The 21,346-nt window shown below is 40.0% G+C and overlaps 1 protein-coding gene across 1 annotated transcript in view; it reads right to left on the reverse strand.

Moving 5' to 3' along the window:
* The window catches only part of LOC113054440 (Fc receptor-like protein 5), a 32,692-nt gene extending 12,393 nt beyond the window's left edge, over positions 1-20,299 (reverse strand). The window contains exon 1 of the mRNA XM_026220003.1: positions 20,065-20,299. Coding sequence (XP_026075788.1) covers positions 20,065-20,299 — 235 coding nt within the window. The remainder of the gene's footprint in view (positions 1-20,064) is intronic.
* Positions 20,300-21,346: the final 1,047 nt, after the last annotated feature.

Genomic DNA, 21,346 nt, shown 5'->3' on the forward strand with positions numbered 1-21,346 from the left:
TTCCATCAGTAGTGGCAAAATGGCTCGATAGCGCCACCTATACACTTTCAACAGAGTGCGCCTCGAGCTATGTTTCACGTACATGTACAAAAATCGGTATACACATGTAACACACCAATACCTACAAAAAAGTCTCTTGGTACGAAATCCGAATCCCAACAGGAAGTCGGTTATTTAGAATTTTCTCTGCAAAATTGGCGCTGTTTTTGCCATTTTCAGGGGTTGTACTTTAACGAACTCCTCCTAAAGATTTATTCAGATCAACACCAAACCTGGTCAGTGTAATCTTAAGCCCTTTGCGATGTTAAATTGCGAAGATCTTTAGATTTCGTTAAAGGGCGTGTCCATGGTGGCCTGACAAATTTCGATGTTTCGCCATGAAAAAGGAAGTTGCTTTAACTCAGACATACAATGTCCAATCTGCCCCAAACTTCACATGTTAGATAAAACGTCTGCCCTTGACAGATCTACATGCCCACATTCAGTTATAGTCATAGCGCCACCTATTGGCAACAGGAAGTGACATGTTTTACGCTGCGAAAAACTACTCCTATAATTTTTTTGAGATTAACATATATTTTGTGGTCAATCTAATCTAAAGGCCTGTGCAATGTTAACTTTTGGAGATCTTGAGTTTTTGTTAAAGGGCGTTTCCATGGCGCCATGACAAAATTTGATGTCTTGCCACAGCAAGAGAAGTTGTTGTAACTCAAGCATAAAATGTTCAATCTTCCCCAAACTTCAAATGTTTGATAAGAGTCCTGGCCTGAACACATCTGAAGGCCAATATTCCATTATAATGATAGCGCCACCTGCTGGCAACGGTAAGATTGGCACATATGTGGGATATACTTTGATATATTCCACTTATATTAAGGACATTAAATGCATATTTCTCAACGTTCACCTTTTTACTAAAGCAACACGATGGCGGTGAGCCCGGGTGCGAGGGCCCGTTCATCGCTGCTTGCAGCTTTAATTAGGGCCCGAGCACCGATGGTGTGAGGACCCTCTTGGAATTGCTCCGTTTATTATTATTATTATTATTATTATTATTATTATTATTATTCTTCTTCTCCAAAATGAATCGCATTTTTGAGGGCCTAAACATGCTCGAAAAGTCATGAAACTTTGCACACACCTCAGAACTGGCGAAAATTTACGTCTGATATGGGTTTCAGAAGTGGGTGTGGCAAAATGGCTCAACAGCGCCACCTATACACGTTCAACGGTGTGCGCCTCGAGCTACGTTTCATGTACATGTATGAAAATCGGTATACACATGTAACTCTCCAATACCTACAAAAAAGTCTCTTGGAGCAAAATCCGAAACCCAACAGGAAGTCGGTTATTACTAATATTATGAGCAAATTTTGTGTCATTTTTGTCATTTCCATGCGTTGTATTTTAACGAACTCCTCCTAGAGATTCATTCAGATCAACACCAAATTTGGCTTGCCTAATCTGAAGGCCTTTGCGATGTTAAATTGCGAAGCTTTTGAGTTTTCGTTAATGGGCGTGTCCGTGGCGGCCTGGCGAATTTCGATGATTCGCCATGAAACAGGAAGTTGCTATAACTCAGACATACAATGACCAATCTGCCCCAAACTTCACATGTTTGATGAGAGTCCTGACCTGAACAGATTGACATGCCCATATTCAGTTATAGTCATAGCGCCACCTATTGGCAACAGGAAGTGACATATTTTACACTGCGATGAACTACTCCTAGAAATTTTATGACATCAATGTATTTTTTGTGGTCAGTCTAATCTAAAGCCCTGTGCGATGTTAAGTTGTGAAGATCTTGAGTTTTCGTTAAAAGGCGTGTCCATGGCGCCGTCATGAAGTTCGATGTCTCGCCATGGGAATAAAAGATGTTATAACTCAGGCATAAAATGTCCGATCTTCCCCAAACTTCACATGTGTGATAAGAGTCCTGGCCTGAACACATCTGAAGGCCAAAATTCCATCAGGTGTGGCAAAATGGCTCGATAGCGCCACCTATACACTTTAAACAGAGTGCGCCTCGAGCTATGTTTCATGTACATGTACAAAAATCGGTATACACATGTAACACACCAATACCTAAAAAAAAGTATCTTGGTACGAAATCCGAATCCCAACAGGAAGTCGGTTATTTAGAATTTTCTCTGCAATATTGGCATTGTTTTTGCCATTTTCAGGGGTTGTACTTTAACGAACTCCTCCTAGAGATTTATTCAGATCAACACCAAACCTGGTCAGTGTAATCTTAAGCCCTTTGCGATGTTAAATTGCGAAGATCTTTAGATTTCGTTAAAGGGCGTGTCCATGGTGGCCTGACAAATTTCGATGTTTCGCCATGAAAAAGGAAGTTGCTGTAACTCAGACATACAATGTCCAATCTGCCCCAAACTTCACATGTTAGATAAAACTTCTGCCCTTAACAGATCTACATGCCCACATTCAGTTATAGTCATAGCGCCACCTATTGGCAACAGGAAGTGACATGTTTTACGCTGCAACAAACTACTCCTATAATTTTTTTGAGATTAACATATATTTTGTGGTCAGTCTAATCTAAAGGCCTGTGCAATGTTAACTTTTGGAGATCTTGAGTTTTTGTTAAAGGCCGTTTCCATGGCGCCATGACAAAATTTGATGTCTTGCCACAGCAAGAGAAGTTGTTGTAACTCAAGCATAAAATGTTCAATCTTCCCCAAACTTCACATGTTCGATAAGAGTCCTGGCCTGAACACATCTGAAGGCCAATATTCCATTATAATGATAGCGCCACCTGCTGGCAACGGTAAGATTGGCACATATATGGGATATACTTTGATATATTCCACTTATATTTAGGACATTAAATGCATATTTCTCAACGTTCACCTTTTTACTAAAGCAACACGATGGCGGTGAGCCCGGGTGCGAGGGCCCGTTCATCGCTGCTTGCAGCTTTAATTATTATTATTCTTCTTCTTCTTCTTCTTCTTCTTCTCCCGAATGAATCGCATTTTTGAGGGCTTAAACATGCTCAAAAAGTCATGAAACTTTGCACACACGTAAAACCAGGTGAAAATTTTCGTCTGATATAGGATTCAGAAGAGGGTGGGGCAAAATGGCTCGACAGCGCCACCTATACCAAGAAAATCAACAGCCTTCCAGCTATGTTTCACGTACATGCACGAAAATTGGCACACATATGTAACACACCAATACCTACAAAAAAGACTCCTGGAGCGAAATTCTAAACCCAACAGGAAGTCGGTTATTTTTAATATTATGAGCATATTTTGTGTAATTTTGGTCATTTCCATGTGTTGTATTTTAACGAACTCCTCCTAGAGAGTTCTTCAAATCAACACCAAATTTGGTATGCCTAATCTAAAGGCCTTTGCGATGTTAAATTGCGAAGATCTTGAGTTTTCGTTGAAGGGCGTGTCCGTGGCGGCATGGCGAATATCGATGATTCGCCATGAAAAATGAAGTTGCTATAACTCACACATACAATGTCCAATCTGCCCCAAACTTCACATGTTTGATGAGACTCCGAACTTGAACAGATTGACATGCCCATATTCAGTTTTAGTCATAGCGCCACCTATTGGCAACAGGAAGTGACATATTTTACGCTGCGACAAACTACTCCTAGAAATTTTATGACATCAATGTCTTTTTTGTGGTCAGTCTAATCTAAAGGCCTGTGCGATGTTCAGTTGTGAAGATCTTGAGTTTTCGTTAGAAGGCGTGTTCATGGCGCCGCCACGAAGTTTGATGTCTCGCCATGGGAATAAAAGATGTTATAACTCAGGCATAAAATATTCGATCTTCCCCAAACTTCACATGTGTGATAAGAGTCCTGGCCTGAACAGATCTGAAGGCCAAAATTCCACCAGGTGTGGCAGAATCGCTCTATAGCGCCACCTATACACTTTCAACGGAGTGCGCCTCGAGCTATGTTTCACGTACATGTACAAAAATTGGTACACACATGTAACACTCCAATACCTACAAAAAAGTATTTTGGTACGAAATCCGGATCCCAACAGGAAGTCGGTTATTTAGAATTTTCCATTCAAAATTGGTGTTGTTTTTGCCATTTTCAGGGGTTGTACTTTAACGAACTCCTCCTAGAGATTTATTCAGATCAACACCAAACTTGGTCAGTGTAATCTAAAGCCCTTTGCGATAATAAATTGCGAATTATTTGAGGTTTCGTTAAAGGGCGGGTCCATGGCGGCCTGACAAATTTCGATGTTTCGCCATGAAAAAGGAAGTTGCTGTAACACAGACATACAATGTCCAATCTGCCCCAAACTTCACATGTTGGATAAGACTCTTGACCTGAACAGATCTACATGCCAATATTCAGTTATAGTCATAGCGCCACCTATTGGCAACAGGAAGTAACATATTTTACACTGCGACAAACTACTCCTAGAAATTTTATGACATCAATGTCTTTTTTGTGGTCAGTCTAATCTAAAGACCTGTGTGATGTTTAGTTGTGAAGATCTTGAGTTTTGGTTAAAAGGTGTGTCCATGGCGCCGTGATGAAGTTCGATGTCTCGCCATGGGAATAAAAGATGTCATAACTCAGGCATAAAATGTCCGATCTTGCCCAAATTTCACTTGTGTGATAAGGGTCCTGGCCTAAACAGATCTGAAGGCCAATATTCCATCGAGTGTGGCAAAATAGCTCGATAGCTCCACCTATACACTTTCAACGGAGTGCATATACACTTTAAACGGAGTGCGCCTCGAGCTATGTTTCACGTACATGTACAAAAATCGGTACACACATGTAACACACCAATATCTACGAAAAAGTCTCTGGTACGAAATCCGAATCCCAACAGGAAGTCAGTTATTTAGAATTTTCTCTGCAAAATTAGTGTTGTTTTGGCCATTTTCAGGGGTTGTACTTTAACAAACTCCTCCTAGAGATTTATTCAGATCAACACCAAACTTGGTCAGTGTAATCTAAAGCCTTTTGCGATCTTAAATTGCGAAGATCTTGAGGTTTCGTTAAAGGGCGTGTCCATGGCGGCCTGACAAATTTCGATGTTTCGCTATGAAATAGGATGTTGTTATAACTCTGGCATAAAATGTCCGATCTTGCCCAAACTTCACTTGTGTGATAAGGGTCCTGCCTTGAACACATCTGAAGGCCAATATTCCATTATAATGATAGCGCCACCTGCTGGCAACAGGAAGATTGGCACATATATGGAATAAACATTGATATATTCTACTTATATTTATGAGTTTAAACGCATATTTCTCACCGTTCACCTATTAACTAAAGCCACTCGCTGCTGGTCAGCCCGGGTGCGAGGGCCCGTTCATCGCTGCTTGCAGCTTTAATTATTATTATTATTCTTCTTCTTCTCTAAGATGAATCGCATTTTTGAGGGCCTAAACATGCTCGAAAAGTCATGAAACTTTGCACACACTTCAGAACTGGCGAAAATTTACGTCTGATATGGGTTTCAGAAGTGGGTGTGGCAAAATGGCTCAACAGCGCCACCTATACACGTTCAACGGTGTGCGCCTCGAGCTACGTTTCATGTACATGTATGAAAATCGGTATACACATGTAACTCTCCAATACCTACAAAAAAGTCTCTTGGAGCAAAATCCGAAACCCAACAGGAAGTCGGTTATTTCTAATATTATGAGCAAATTTTGTGTCATTTTTGTCATTTCCATGCGTTGTATTTTAACGAACTCCTCCTAGAGATTAATTCAGATCAACACCAAATTTGGTATGCCTAATCTAAAGGCCTTTGCGATGTTAAATTGCGAAGCTTTTGAGTTTTCGTTAAAGGGCCTGTGTGTGGCGGCCTGGCGAATTTCGATGATTCGCCATGAAACAGGAAGTTGCTATAACTCAGACATACAATGACCAATCTGCCCCAAACTTCACATGTTTGATGAGACTCCTGTCCTGAACAGTTTGACATGACCATATTCAGTTATAGTCATAGCGCCACCTATTGGCAACAGGAAGTGACATATTTTACGCTGCGACAAACTACTCCTAGAAATTTTTGACATCAATGTCTTTTTTGTCGTCAGTCTAATCTAAAGGCCTGTACGATGTTAAATTGAGAAGATCTTGAGTTTTCGTTAAAGGGCGTGTCCATGGCGCCATGTCAAAGTTCGATGTCTCGCCATGGGAGTAGAAGTTGTTGTAACTCAGTCATAAAATATCAGATCTTGCCCAAACTTCAAATGTTGATAAGAGTACTGACCTGAACACATCTGGAGGCTAATATTCCATTGGGTGTGGCAAAATGGCTCGATAGCGCCACCTATACATTTTCAATGGAGTGCGCCTCGAGCTACATGTCATATACATGTACGAAAATCGGTAAACATATGTAACACACCAATAGCTACAAAAAAGTCTCTTGGTACGAAACCCGAATCCCAACAGGAAGTCGGTTATTTTTAATTTTCCCTGCAAAATTGGTGTTGTTTTTGTCATTTTCAGGGGTTGTATTTTAACGAACTCCTCCTAGAGATTTATTCAGATCAACACCAAACTTGGTCAGTGTAATCTAAAGCCCTTTGCCATGTTAAATTGCGAAGGAATTGAGGTTTCGTTAAAGGGCGTGACCATGGCGGTCCTGACAAATTTCGATGTTGTTCGCCATGAAAAAGGTTAGCTGTACACATCTGGACAACTACAAATGACATCATGTCCAATCTGCCCCAAACTTCACATGTTTATGATAAACTCTGTCACTTAACAGATCTACATGCCCATATTCAGAGTTTATAGTCATAGCGCCACCTAGCTGGCAACATGGAAGTCACATGTTTTACACTGCGACAAACTACTCCTAGAAAATCTTTTGACATTAATGTATTTTTTGTGGTCAGTGTAATCTAAAGCCTGTTGCGATGTTAAATTGCAAGATCTTGAGTTTCGTTAAAGGCGTGTCCATGCGCCTGACACAATTTCGATGTTCGCCATGAAATAGAGTGTTATAACTCAGGCATTAAACTGTCCAATCCTCCCCAAACCTCACATGTTCGACAGAAAGTCCTGCCCTGATACACATCTGAAAGGCCAATATTCCACTATAATGATAGCGCCACCTGCTGGCAAAAGGAAGATTGGCACACATATGGAATAAACTTTGATATATTGCACTTATATTTATGAGTTTAAATGCATATTTCTCAACCGTTCACCTTTTTACTAAAGCCACACGATGGCGGTGAGCCCGGGTGCGAGGGCCCGTTCATCGCTGCTTGCAGCTTTAATTATTATTATTATTCTTCTTCTCCAAAATGAATCGGATTTTTGAGGGCCTAAACATGCTCGAAAAGTCATGAAACTTTGCACACACCTCAGAACTGGCGAAAATTTACGTCTGATATGGGTTTCAGAAGTGGGTGTGGCAAAATGGCTCAACAGCGCCACCTATACACGTTCAACGGTGTGCGCCTCGAGCTACGTTTCATGTACATGTATGAAAATCGGTATACTCATGTAACTCTCCAATACCTACAAAAAAGTCTCTTGGAGCAAAATCCGAAACCCAACAGGAAGTCGGTTATTACTAATATTATGAGCAAATTTTGTGTCATTTTTGTCATTTCCATGCGTTGTATTTTAACGAACTCCTCCTAGAGATTCATTCAGATCAACACCAAATTTGGTATGGCTAATCTGAAGGCCTTTGCGATGTTAAATTGCGAAGCTTTTGAGTTTTCGTTAATGGGCGTGTCCGTGGCGGCCTGGCGAATTTCGATGACTCGCCATGAAACAGGAAATTGCTATAACTCAGACATACAATGACCAGTCTGCCCCAAACTTCACATGTTTGATGAGACTCCTGACCTGAACAGATTGACATGCCCATATTCAGTTATAGTCATAGCGCCACCTATTGGCAACAGGAAGTGACATATTTTACACTGCGATGAACTACTCCTAGAAATTTTATGACATCAATGTATTTTTTGTGGTCAGTCTAATCTAAAGGCCTGTGCGATGTTAAGTTGTGAAGATCTTGAGTTTTCGTTAAAAGGCGTGTCCATGGCGCCGTCGCGAAGTTCGATGTCTCGCCATGGGAATAAAATATGTTATAACTCAGGCATAAAATGTCCGATCTTCCCCAAACTGCACATGTGTGATAAGAGTCCTGGCCTGAACACATCTGAAGGCCAAAATTCCATCAGGTGTGGCAAAATGGCTCGATAGCGCCACCTATACACTTTCAACAGAGTGCGCCTCGAGCTATGTTTCACATACATGTACAAAAATCGGTATACATATGTAACACACCAATACCTACAAAAAAGTCTCTTGGTACAAAATCCGAATCCCAACAGGAAGTCGGTTATTTAGAATTTTCTCTGCAAAATTGGCGTTGTTTTTGCCATTTTCAGGGGTTGTACTTTAACGAACTCCTCCTAGAGATTTATTCAGATCAACACCAAACTTGGTAAGTTAAATCTAAAGGCCTTTGCGATGTTAAATTGCGAAGATCTTGAGGTTTTGTTAAAGGGCGTGACCATGGCGGCCTGGCAAATTTCGATGTTTCGCCATGAAAAAGGAGGTTGCTGTAACTCGGACATACAATGTCCAATCTGCCCCAAACTTCACATGTTAGATAAGACTTCTGCACTTAACAGATCTACATGCCCATATTCAGTTATAGTCATAGCGCCACCTGCTGGCAACAGGAAGTCACATGTTTTACACTGCGACAAACTACTCCTAGAAATCTTTTGACATTAATGTATTTTTTGTGGTCAGTCTAATCTAAAGGTCTGTGCAATGTTAAATTGTGGAGAACTTGAGTTTTTGTTAAAGGACGTGTCCATGGCACCATGACAAAATTTGATGTCTCGTCACAGCAAGAGAAGTTGTTGTAACTCAGGCATAAAATGTTCGATCTCCCCCAAACTTCACATGTTAGATAAGAATTCTGCCCTGAACACATCTGAAGGCCAATATTCCATTATAATGATAGCGCCACCTGCTGGCAACAGGAGGACTGGTACAAATAAATGACTTTGACATATTCCACTTATTTTTAAGACTTTAAATGCATATTTCTCACCGTTCACCTTTTTACTAAAGCCAAACGATGGCGGTGAGCCCGGGTGCGAGGGCCCGTTCATCGCTGCTTGCAGCTTTAATTTATATAGTGCTTTAAACAAAATACATTGCGTCAAAGCACTGAACAACATTCATTTGGAAAACAGTGTGTCAATAATGCAAAATGATAGTTAAAGGCAGTTCATCATTGAATTCAGTGATGTCATCTCTGTTCAGTTTAAATAGTGTCTGTGCATTTATTTGCAATCAAGTCAATGATATCGCTGTAGATGAAGTGACCCCAACTAAGCAAGCCAGAGGCGACAGCGGCAAGGAACCGAAACTCCATCGGTGACAGAATGGAGAAAAAAACCTTGGGATAAACCAGGCTCAGTTGGGGGCCAGTTCTCCTCTGACCAGATGAAACCAGTAGTTCAATTCCAGGCTGCATCAAAGTCAAATTGTGCAGAAGAATCATCTGTTTCCTGTGGTCTTGTCCTGGTGGTCCTCTGAGACAAGGTCTGTATCTGTATCTGTATCTTGGGGATCTGTATCTGGGGCTTCAGCTGTCCTGGTCTCCGCTGTCTTTCAGGGCAGTAGAGGTCCTTTCTAGGTGCTGATCCACCATCTGGTCTGGATACGTACTAGATCCAGGCGACTGCAGTGACCCTCTGATCTGGATACAGACTGGATCTGGTGGCCACGGTGACCTCGGAACAAGAGAGAAACAGACAAATATTAGCGTAGATGCCATTCTTCTAATGATGTAGAAAGTACGGTGTTATGTGAGGTGTTTCCGGTTCCGGTTTACCTAATTAATGCAGCCTAAAAATCCTTTAACGGATTTGGATATTAAAAGCATATTAGTATGTTATGTGTATGCCAGGTTAAAGAGATGGGTCTTTAATCTAGATTTAAACTGCAAGAGTGTGTCTGCCTCCCGAACAATGTTAGGTAGGTTATTCCAGAGTTTAGGCGCCAAATAGGAAAAGGATCTGCCGCCCGCAGTTGATTTTGATATTCTAGGTATTATCAAATTGCCTGAGTTTTGAGAACATAGTGGACGTAGAGGAGTATAATGTAAAAGGAGCTTATTCAAATACTGAGGTGCTAAACCATTCAGGGCTTTATAAGTAATAAGCAATATTTTAAAATCTATACGATGTTTGATAGGGAGCCAGTGCAGTGTGGACAGGACCGGGCTAATATGGTCATACTTCCTGGTTCTAGTAAGAACTCTTGCTGCTGCATTTTGGACTAGCTGTAGTTTGTTTACCAAGCGTGCAGAACAACCTCCCAATAAAGCATTACAATAGTCTAACCTTGAGGTCATAAATGCATGGATTAACATTTCTGCATTTGACATTGAGAGCATAGGCCGTAATTTAGATATATTTTTGAGATGGAAAAATGCAGTTTTACAAATGCTAGAAACGTGGCTTTCTAAGGAAAGATTGCGATCAAGTAGCACACCTAGGTTCCTAACTGATGACGAAGAATTGACAGAGCAACCATCAAGTTTTAGACCGTTTTCTAGGTTATTACAAGCAGAGTTTTTAGGCCCTATGATTAACACCTCTGTTTTTTCTGAATTTAGCAGTAAGAAATTACTCGTCATCCAATTTTTTATATCGACTATGCATTCCATTAGTTTTTCAAATTGGTGTGTTTCACCGGGCTGCGAGGAAATATAGAGCTGAGTATCATCAGCATAACAGTGAAAGCTAACTCCATGTTTCCTTATGATATCTCCCAAGGGTAACATATAAAGAGTGAAGAGTAGCGGCCCTAGTACTGAGCCTTGAGGTACTCCATACTGCACTTGTGATCGATATGATACATCTTCATTCACTGCTACGAACTGATGGCGGTCATATAAGTACGATTTAAACCATGCTAATGCACTTCCACGGATGCCAACAAAGTGAACAAGTATTTGCAAAAGAATGCTGTGGTCAATTGTGTCAAACGCAGCACTGAGATCCAATAAAACTAATAGAGAGATACACCCACGATCAGATGATAAGAGCAGATCATTTGTAACTCTAAGGAGAGCAGTCTCAGTACTATGATACGGTCTAAATCCTGACTGGAAATCCTCACATATACCATTTTTCTCTAAGAAGGAATATAATTGTGAGGATACCGCCTTTTCTAGTATCTTGGACAGAAAAGGGAGATTCGAGATTGGTCTATAATTAACAAGTTCTCTGGGGTCAAGTTGTGGTTTTTTGATGAGAGGCTTAATAACAGCCAGTTTGAAGGTTTTGGGGACATATCCTAATGATAATGAGGAATTAATAATAGTCAGAAGAGGACCTATGACTTCTGGAAGCACCTCTTTTAGGAGCTTAGATGGTATAGGGTCTAACATACATGTTGTTGGTTTAGATGATTTAACAAGTTTATACAATTCTTCCTCTCCTATAGTAGAGAATGAGTGGAACTGTTCCTCAGGGGGTCTATAGTGCACTGTCTGATGCAATACTGTAGCTGACGGCTGAATGGTTGCAATTTTATCTCTAATAGTATCGATTTTAGAAGTAAAGTAGTTCATAAAGTCATTACTGTTGTGGTGTTGGGAAATGTCAACACTTGTTGAGGCTTTATTTTTCGTTAATTTAGCCACTGTATTGAATAAATACCTGGGGTTATGTTTGTTTTCTTCTAAAAGAGAAGAAAAGTAATCAGATCTAGCAATTTTTAATGCTTTTCTAAAGGATATGCTACTTTCCCGCCAAGCAATACGAAATACCTCTAGTTTTGTTTTCCTCCAGCTGCGCTCCATTTTTCGGGCTGCTCTCTTTAGGGTGCGAGTATGCTCATTATACCATGGTGTCAAACTGTTTTCGTTAACCTTCCTTAAGCGTAAAGGAGCAACTGTATTTAAAGTACTAGAAAAGAGAGAGTCCATAGTTTCTGTTACATCATCAAGTTGTTCTGAGGTTTTGGATATGCTAAGGAATTTGGATACATCAGGAAGATAACTTAAAAAGCAGCCTTTTGTGGTAGAAGTGATGGTTCTTTGATACTTGTAACAAGAAGTAGAATTTACAATTTTGGCAATATGAAGTTTACACAGAACTAAATAATGATCTGAGATATCATCACTTGGCTGAATAATTTCAACACTATCAACATCAATTCCATGTGACAGTATTAAATCTAGAGTATGATTTCGTCAATGAGTAGGTCCTGAAACATGTTGTCTAACACCAATAGAGTTCAGAATGTCTATAAATGCTGATCCCAATGCATCTTTTTCATTATCGACATGTATATTTAAATCACCAACTATTAAAACTTTATCTGCAGCCAGAACTAACTCGGATGTAAAATCACCAAACTCTTTAATAAAGTCTGTATGGTGCCCTGGTGGCCTGTATACAGTAGCCAGTACAAACAAAACAGGGGATTTATCATTAACACAAGCTGAGAAATGGTCCTTATGTAGTGGCTGCTTTTTGAGTGTCAAATTTGATGTTGCACAAATGCGACCAAACAGCATAGTGGCTTAGTATTCAAACTGGAATTTATATGAGGTGAGGTATCTGTATCTTAGAGATACAGAGAACAGATATAGAAGAAGACACTGTTTTTGAACTTCCAAAGCTCTGGCATCACTTGATCATCAAGGAAAGTGAGTCTGAAACCAGGATTGGCATTAGAGACTCCAGAGGTGTCCTCCTTCATAAGCAACTGACACATCATTTGATTAACCCTGCAATCCTGTTTGTTGTTTGGTTTTTGGATGCAAACATTTGTATTTTGGCCATGAGGTGCACCAAGTTGTGCTCTGATCTATTTAGTTGCGGCACAACTTTTGAATTACCGTCCACAACCTTTGTGGAACAAATACTTCAGCATACTTTTAAAAATAACTTAAATGTAAGTGACATAAAAAGTATATACGTAAGTGCAAACTAAAGGTAAAGTTCTAGGGGCACTTAATTGCATGTTAATTATGATTAAATAAAATGTGTTGAACTTAAGAGTGTTTTTGAACCACTAAAGACTTAAAAACCTCTCTGTGTAACCTTTCACAATTATGATATGGATCTGTTGTCATAGAGTAATGATTAATAAACGTCAAAAGGATGTTATTTAAATAAATAAATATGGAGACTGTTTCAAAGTGAATCAGTTGTGCTTACACACTGCTTCAAATTATAATCAAGTGCTTCGCATGTGCTTTACTAAGGCAAATCACACCAAAATAAGTGTCTTTAAATCCTGAGAAAAATTATTAAAACAATGATTTAGATTGTACAGTCGCTAAGAGAAATGTATCCGAGTATACCATGTAGAAACATGGTCATGTAAGTGAACTCATTTTAAATAGATATATGAAATACAATTAAGTGCTCTTTTTCACAAAGCCAAGCTTGATAACCTTGAGAGAAGTGCTAGAAATGAATCTATAATCTAAACAAAAAGCAATATACTTTTAAGTTTTTTTTTTTTTTTTTACATTTAAGTAAATGTTTCGTTTATTTTTCAATTTTTTTAAATGTGTATACTAATGACATACGTGCATACATTTCTTTTTTGCAAGGATAGATGGGATGAGATAAGTAACACAATTTAACTTTGAAAGAAAAACAGCAATATAAGCTGAATGATTTCGGTCATGCTGATGAAGAAAAAAACAACATATAGGTTGAAAGATTGGAATTGAGAGTGTAGCAACCTCCTAGATTCCCAGACGCTTTCTTCTTGACACAGTTCTGAATCCAGCTCAGGTAATTTCCCTTTGATTGCTATTTCCTATCCAATTAAAGGGAAAATGGGCCAAAAAAAAAAAAGGCAGAGACGTTCGGATCCATATGCAAAACAGAACTTTATTATAAGAATGGTTGGAACTGGAGCCCACCGGGGCGGTGGAGGTGGAACTGAAGCCCACCAAGGCAGAGCAGAGGACCACCACAGTCGAGCAGATGAAGCAGAAGCCCACCAGGGCAGAACAGAGGGGCACCACAGCCGAGCAGATGGGACCGAAGCCGACCAGGGCGGAGCAGAGGTCTGGTCAGGTAGGAGTTCCTGAGCGGCCTCAGTGGCCATTACAGGACAGGCAATGAGTTTGCATAGCCATGACAGGACATGACGAAAGTTCATGGATGGATACTGATGCCTCCGAAGGTTCTGCAGAAGTTGCCATCACCTCTGGGGGTTCCACCGCAGTAACAGTCTCCTTGACAGCAATACAACAGGCTGAGAGAACATTGCTGGGTGCAACAGACAGGATGTGAAGAGGCTCTGGAAGTTTGCCTGAGACGTGACAAGGCTCTGGATGATCTTTTGTTGTATGTCGAAGCTCTGGAAGATCTACTGAGACTTGATGAAGTGGAAGAACGGTAGTGATTTGACTGGGCTCATAAAGATCAACGGTGACTTGACTTACTCATGAAGTTTAACTGTGGTTTTACTTCACTCATGGGTGTTAATGGTGACTTGACAGGACTCTGGAGGGTCAGCGGTGACTTGACCTGACTCTGGATGGTCAATGGTGACTTGCCTAGACTCTGGGAAATCAACAGGGACCTGATCAACGGTGACTTGACTTACTCATAAAGTTTAACTGTGGTTTTACTTCACTCATGGGTGTTAATGGTGACCTGACTCTGGACGGTCAGCGATGACTTGACCTGACTCTGGATGGTCAACAGTAACTTGACTAGACTCTGGGAAATCAACAGGGACCTGATATACAGGGACCTGACTTGTCTCTGGAAGATTAACTGCGGTTGCCATCTTGTGCAGTGGCTCTGTAGTGGCAGCCATAGCGTGAGTGAGTCCAGGTCGTGTGCCGCCGTGACACCCACAGTGAATGCTGACCCAACAGTCAGCAATGCATAGTCCATTAACTGACCAAGAGATGAGTGGGGACCCTCAATGATTAATCGTACTTTAGCGGTTCATTTAGTCCATCACCAAAAAAAAAAAAAAAAAAAAATCAATCGGCACAAAATCTGGCAGATCAGAGAAATTAGTAAGTCTAAGTGCTCTTGTACATAGTCCTCGAGTGATCCAGTGTCCTGCTTGAGGGCTAATAATAGGCTTGCCATATCCGTATCTGACCAGTGTCCATACGAAAAGATGCTGGATCCTGACTGGCAAAGTCTTCTGTTACGTTGAGTCAGAGACGTTCAGATCCATATGCAGAACTTTATTATAAGAATGGTTGGGCAAGCAGTAATCAGGAACGGCTTCAGGTATGTCAGGGATATTCAGAATCAATAACAGTCACAAGCAGAGGTCGGGGCAGGCGGCAGAGAATCAAAGGCGGCATACACATACCAAAATCAGACATGGGAAGAACAAACACAGGAAAAACGCTCTGAAATGCTAGACGGGGCTGAGCACTCGCAAAGACTGAGAGTGATTGTGCTGCTTAAATGTGTGTGTGTGTGAATTTGGTTCCAGTGTGTGTGTGTGTTATTAGATGCAGGTGTGAGTGTGTGCAATCAGTCCCAGGAATGAGGCAGGATGGGAAATAGAGTTTGAAAAAGAGAATGGAAACAGAAATGCGAGAGTCCTGAGTGGAGTGCCCTCTATTGGAGTTTATGGGCACTCCAGCTAATGATTGTGACAATTTGCAAGAAACTGTTTTGAAATTATTACATGGATCTCTGGAATACCTTATTCTGACTGGTCAATTGTAGCGTATCCACTTATCTGCATACCTGAAAATATAGCTCTACTTTCACACCCCTTGCCTCAATGCCCAATTCTTGTTTCTTATAAATACTACTGTAGCCATTTTGCATCAAAGTTTTCAATTATATGTAAAATAAAATCTGAGAATTACGGTATTAATGCTACTATAATTTTGTTTACAATTATTTTGTACATTGTTGGATTATTTGGATTATTTAGTTCTTAGCGGTTTATTTAAGAAAATATTCAGGTAAGATTTTAAAACAGCTGTGTTATTATACATGACTTAACATTATAATTTTTTTTACATGTCCGACTTGTTTGAACTTGTTTGTCGGACTACTAAAGTGAATAAGCTTTATATATTATATAGGTCATGTCCTTTAATTTTACATGCTAGTTATTTGTCAGTGATGATAATGATCGTGTGGCTGACTAATCAGTTGACATCAGGTTCACAGAGTTTGTTTGCTCATGTCAGTGCATGTGAGACCAGACATTTGGCACGGTAACAGATCCATATCTCTCTTTAGTAAGTGCAAAGCCTTGTGCACACTTACTACACGGGCTTTCCCACCAATCCACTTCAGTTTTATCAAACTTTAATGCCATGTCATCCAGCCGTACAGACCCAGTGGTTTTATGTTACACCATTGCACCCTTTGGATCTGTCTGCTGTGTAATTCGGTCTGGTGGGCTGTTTGTGAACCTTTCTTACACTGAGGGACACTGGAAGTCTTTTGGGTCTGTACTGCCTAGGATGTGAAGCTTAGACCCCGTGCACCTGCCATTTAATCAGAATAATGCTTATTTATGGCAATAAGGGAAAATGTTACTACTCAGAAGTTACTCTTTTATAGCTGAGACTAAATTGAGTTCTCAAATGTTGAATTAGACAATTAAAATCAGAAAGTAAATAAAAATTTACAAGTAAAATTAGACAATTATCTTATGCTAATAAACTAGCACATGAGGCTTCCACAGTACACTACGATTTTTTTAAGAACTGTAAGGGGTGTAGAATTACTCAAGCCATCTGTGTTGTTCATTGAGCTCATTTGACCGCTCCTTAGAGACCTAAAGAACAAGAGCACACTCCAATTCTTAATCTGTTATCTTTTGTGGTTTTATGTTCTTGGAGGGGTAAAGACAAAAATGCTTAATTTGCTCAATACTTGTCTTATTAACCATGACAGGACCTGACCATGACATCCCTTTCTTAAATGTTCAACAGAAATACAGACATCCCAAAAACTCCACCACAATGCTAATCACAATGAAGGAACATGAGTTATTTTTCTCACTAAGCTAAACTGAAGAACAGACTGGTGTGATTTTATTTTCTACTAAATTTGGCCAAAACAAAGTTTGTTTCAAGTTATTTTTATTTTTATTTTTTTAAGGTAGTTCAAAACAGCTCATTAAAGCAAACATTCTGGTAAACTTCACTCCGGCTTGTAAACACCTTCAAACTACAAAGGGTCTTTGATGATAGTGTGCAGCACGTATTTAAATATTTTTCCAAACAGTGCTTCCATAAGTGTGGGCAGCCTCAAAATGTTCAAAATGAGTTTACCATTGCTTCTTTCAACTCCTGAGTGAAGAAGTGAAATAAACGTAACTACTAAACTAAATACTAAATAAACTACCTTATCAGTCAGTTAAATAAAATAACTGCTCTTGAGCCCTTTTTAACTTGTCACTTTAATCAGACTTAATAAGATATTTGTAATAAGGGATTTTTTTGCACTAAAAATCTTTTATCTGCACTGTTGTTCACTTCATTGATTTGCCAATCTGTAATTTGCCTTGCACTGCTTTAGTTAACTTTATTTATAATTTTATTATATGCCTTTTTTACATTCCCTTATTGTATAGTTGTATCTACAGTACATTTTCATATTTGATCTAGATTTTTTAGGCTTTAATGTTAATGTTATCTGTATGCACCGGTGTCTGAGAGTAACGCAATTTCGATTCTCTGTATGTATGTACTGTACATGTGGAAATTGAAAAAAAAAGCAGACTTGAACTTGAACTTGAACTTATATCAGGGACTTAAAGAGTCATAGCAGGCTTTCTTTCTGTAACTTCCTCCCATTTTTAGAGGTGATAACAAAGTCCCTTTAAGGCAAGTCATTTCACTCGGCGACAATCTGTGAAACACTTCTCGGGCATCCAAATGCAGATCCTATCTATTTGAATGGGGAAACATCAAATTCTCCAAAACTGTTTGCCAAGCTTACAATTAAATTTCATATTTGAAATCACATTGTTTTCTTTGTTCCAGTGGTGTTAAAAAAAGAAAAGAAAAAATCCTCAGGCTAGACCATAATGCTGACTGTTTTTATAGTCAAGTCAAGTCACCTTTATTTATAAAGCACTTTTAACAATACAGATTGTAACAAAGCAACTGAACAGCATTACATAGGAAAGTAGTGTGTCAATAAAGCAAAAAGGCAGTTCATCATTGAATTCAGTGATGTAATCATCCAGCTCAGTTCAGTTTAAATAGTATCTGTTCAATCAATTCAATTAAAATGTTGGGAAAGAATTGTCCCCAACTAAGCAAGGCAACAGTGGCAAGGAACCAAAACTCCATCGGTTACAGAATGGAGAAAAAAACCTTGGGAGAAACCAGGCTCAGTTGGGGGGCCAGTTCTCCTCTGACCAGATGAAACCAGTAGTTCAATTCCAGGCTGCAGCAAAGTCAGACTGTGCACAAGAATCATCTGTTTTCTGTGGTCTTGTCCTGGTGGCCATCTTGGAGACAAGGTCTTGACTGTGGATCTCTCTCTGGCGCTTATCTAGTTTTCCTGGTCTCCCCTGACATTCAGGGCTGTAGAGGTTCTCTCTAGGTGCTGATCTATCATCTGGTCTGGATACGTACAGGAACCGGGTGACTTCAGTGACCCTCTGATCTGGATAAAGACTGGATCTGGTGGCTACGGTGACCTCGGAATAAGAGAGAAACAGACTAATATTACCGTAGATGCCATTCTTCTAATGATGTTCCCAGTTCTCAATTAACACATTTTCATTAGAAATGTGTTAGTGTGTTATGTGTAAGCCAAAAAAAAAAAAAAACATCAATATTTATACTGACAGAGTGTGTCTACCTCCTGAACAATGTTAGGTAGGTTATTCCAGAGTTTGGGAGCTAAGTAGGAAAAGGATCTGCCACTCGCAGTTGATTTTGATATTTGAGATATTATCAAATTGGCTGAGTTTTGAGAACACAGCAGATATGGAGGACCATAGTGCAATAAGAGCTTGTTCAAATACTACTATTTAAATTCTACTATTCAAATACTATTATTTAGATTTGTGGATTTGCTATGGTGTTCATCACAGCACCAATTAATTAAATATTTAGACTTAATAGGCTATTTTTTTCCAAACTTTTTTTTTATTTTAATCTGGACTACAACATACTCTAGATATTGTTTGAAAGTGTTTTGATTTTTCGTTCACACTTTAGATTAGTTAATTAATTATTTAATAACACGTTGTTAAAATCTCTTTTTTTTTTTTTTTTTGATGAGAGGCTGAATACAGCCAGTTTGAAGGTTTTGGGGACATATCCTAATGACAATGACAAATTAATAATAGAAGAGTTGTAGTAGTAGTAGCCCTTTATTGTCACTAGTCACAAGTACCAGCGAAATTAGCCATCAGCCTGTCCATACATACATAAATACAATATGACAAGGGGGTAGACAGGACAGGAAGACAGGGAATTTAGGAAGAAATACAGCATAACATTAGGAAAGTGAGGAGAAAAAAAAACAACACCCAGACTATGCTCCTTTAGGAGTACAATGTGAGAACAAGATAAAAACCCTCAGCAACAAAGCACATAATCAATACAAACACACAACTTTGCAACTGGGGACGGAAATTGGGAGGTCGAGCATAAGCAATTGTTAGTTTTTAGTTTGTTTGAATTTTGCCTCTTTTCCTCGCTTTCTTTCACTTTTAAATAGCTTAAAAGTGCAGTGCACATTTTACTTTCATTTGAATTAGCAGCAATTTGTTGTCAGTTGCTTGAATGGAACAGCAAAATACAACGTCAAACTCACTTTAGCCTATATATAAAACATAGAACTTTAGTTAATAAAACTAATACAAATACACCATGCTTTAGGGCAGGCTATGCCAAAAATAAAATAACAAATAACTTGAAGTTCTGTTTGTGCACGGCAGTCATCTGTGAGGGGCTGTTGCACTATTTTCAGTTTTGCATTAAACATTTATTTATTAAAGATTTGTTTAAATGTTTGCCAGTTCTCGATTCCTTCTTCCTGATCTACAAACTTTCGTACATTGGTGCCGAATCCTGGGAGGAAGGGACACACTGTCAGAGAGCCATCGCCACTGAGAAGGATCGTGGTGCTTAGGAGGTTGGGCAGCTGGAAGAAGCGGAGACAGCCAGTTGCTGCCTGATGTGGTGGTACTGGAGCGATTAAAAATGAGGGGGGACGGAGGGCTTGCTGCCACGCTCCTGGGCAGAGGGGGGTGGCTGCTGCCCATGAGGTAGCGGAGGAGTCTGCGCTGTTCACCAGGAGGCTGGAGCCTTATGCTGTCCACCATGATTGGGGAGGAGCAGGGAACGGGGGACTCTCTGCTGGCTGCCCTAAACATGAGAAGCCATTGCAATCCACCAGGAGGTGGAGGAGTGAGAGCCTCTCTAGGAAGTGTGTCCACGAACCAGACCAAGATTTTTTTCTCCTCTCTCGTATCTGTCTCTCCTCATCCTTCCAGCGTGCCAGTGCCACGTCAGGCACGGTTCTGGTGTGTAAAGACACAGAAAACTTGACGCAGCCGCCACGCAATGACACGCAACAGAAACGCACGCTCACGCCACGCAGCCAGTGTGTCACCGGCCTTAGAGTGCAGTCTCGTGAGTACCCCACAGCCTGCGAGGGGCGGTGGGGCTATTTGACGAGTGGGGCGAGGCTGGTGGAGTAAATGATGAGTGTGATTAGTGGGGCGGGGCCGAGAGCCATGGGAATGAAGCGAGGATGATGGAGTGAAGGATCACTTTTCCCCCAAGTGTTTTATCCCTGTATTTTGAATTACACATTGTATTGTGTTGTGTTTAAGGGTTAAAGAAAATGTCCATGAACTTAACAGAAAACTACCAATACCAGGACCAGTTTTCTACTGTTTTTATTTTACTTAAACTGTAGCAACACACAAACAAACCTCTCTTAGCAATGCCATGGCAATTAATCAAAACAGTCAAGAATTTTGTTTTTCGTTTAGTTTCAAATAGGTGAGCACTATTCATATTTTCGTTTTCTTTTGAATATATAAATATGTCCAAATGTTGATGTTTTCTTATCTGTACTTCTGTTGTTATTTTTTTCTCAGTGTCTCTCTTTCTCTCTCTGGTCTCCTGTGTCCTCTCTATTTCCATTACCCATGATAAGATGTCTGAGCGATTAGGAGTGCAATGTGATCCTGTCCTGGGCCCATACTGAATGTTCAGACAACACAAAATGCCAGAGCAAGCGGGACGGAATGGAGAAGAGAAGTGGGGTGGGGTGGGAGTTAAATAATTGATGAGCGACACTTTCGTTTTTTAATCTGTAAATGAGAAGCCCAGACACACTATCTGTACCCCATTAAGATAAC

Source organism: Carassius auratus, chromosome 3 (genome assembly GCF_003368295.1).
Source record: "Carassius auratus strain Wakin chromosome 3, ASM336829v1, whole genome shotgun sequence".
Lineage (NCBI taxonomy): Eukaryota > Metazoa > Chordata > Actinopteri > Cypriniformes > Cyprinidae > Carassius > Carassius auratus.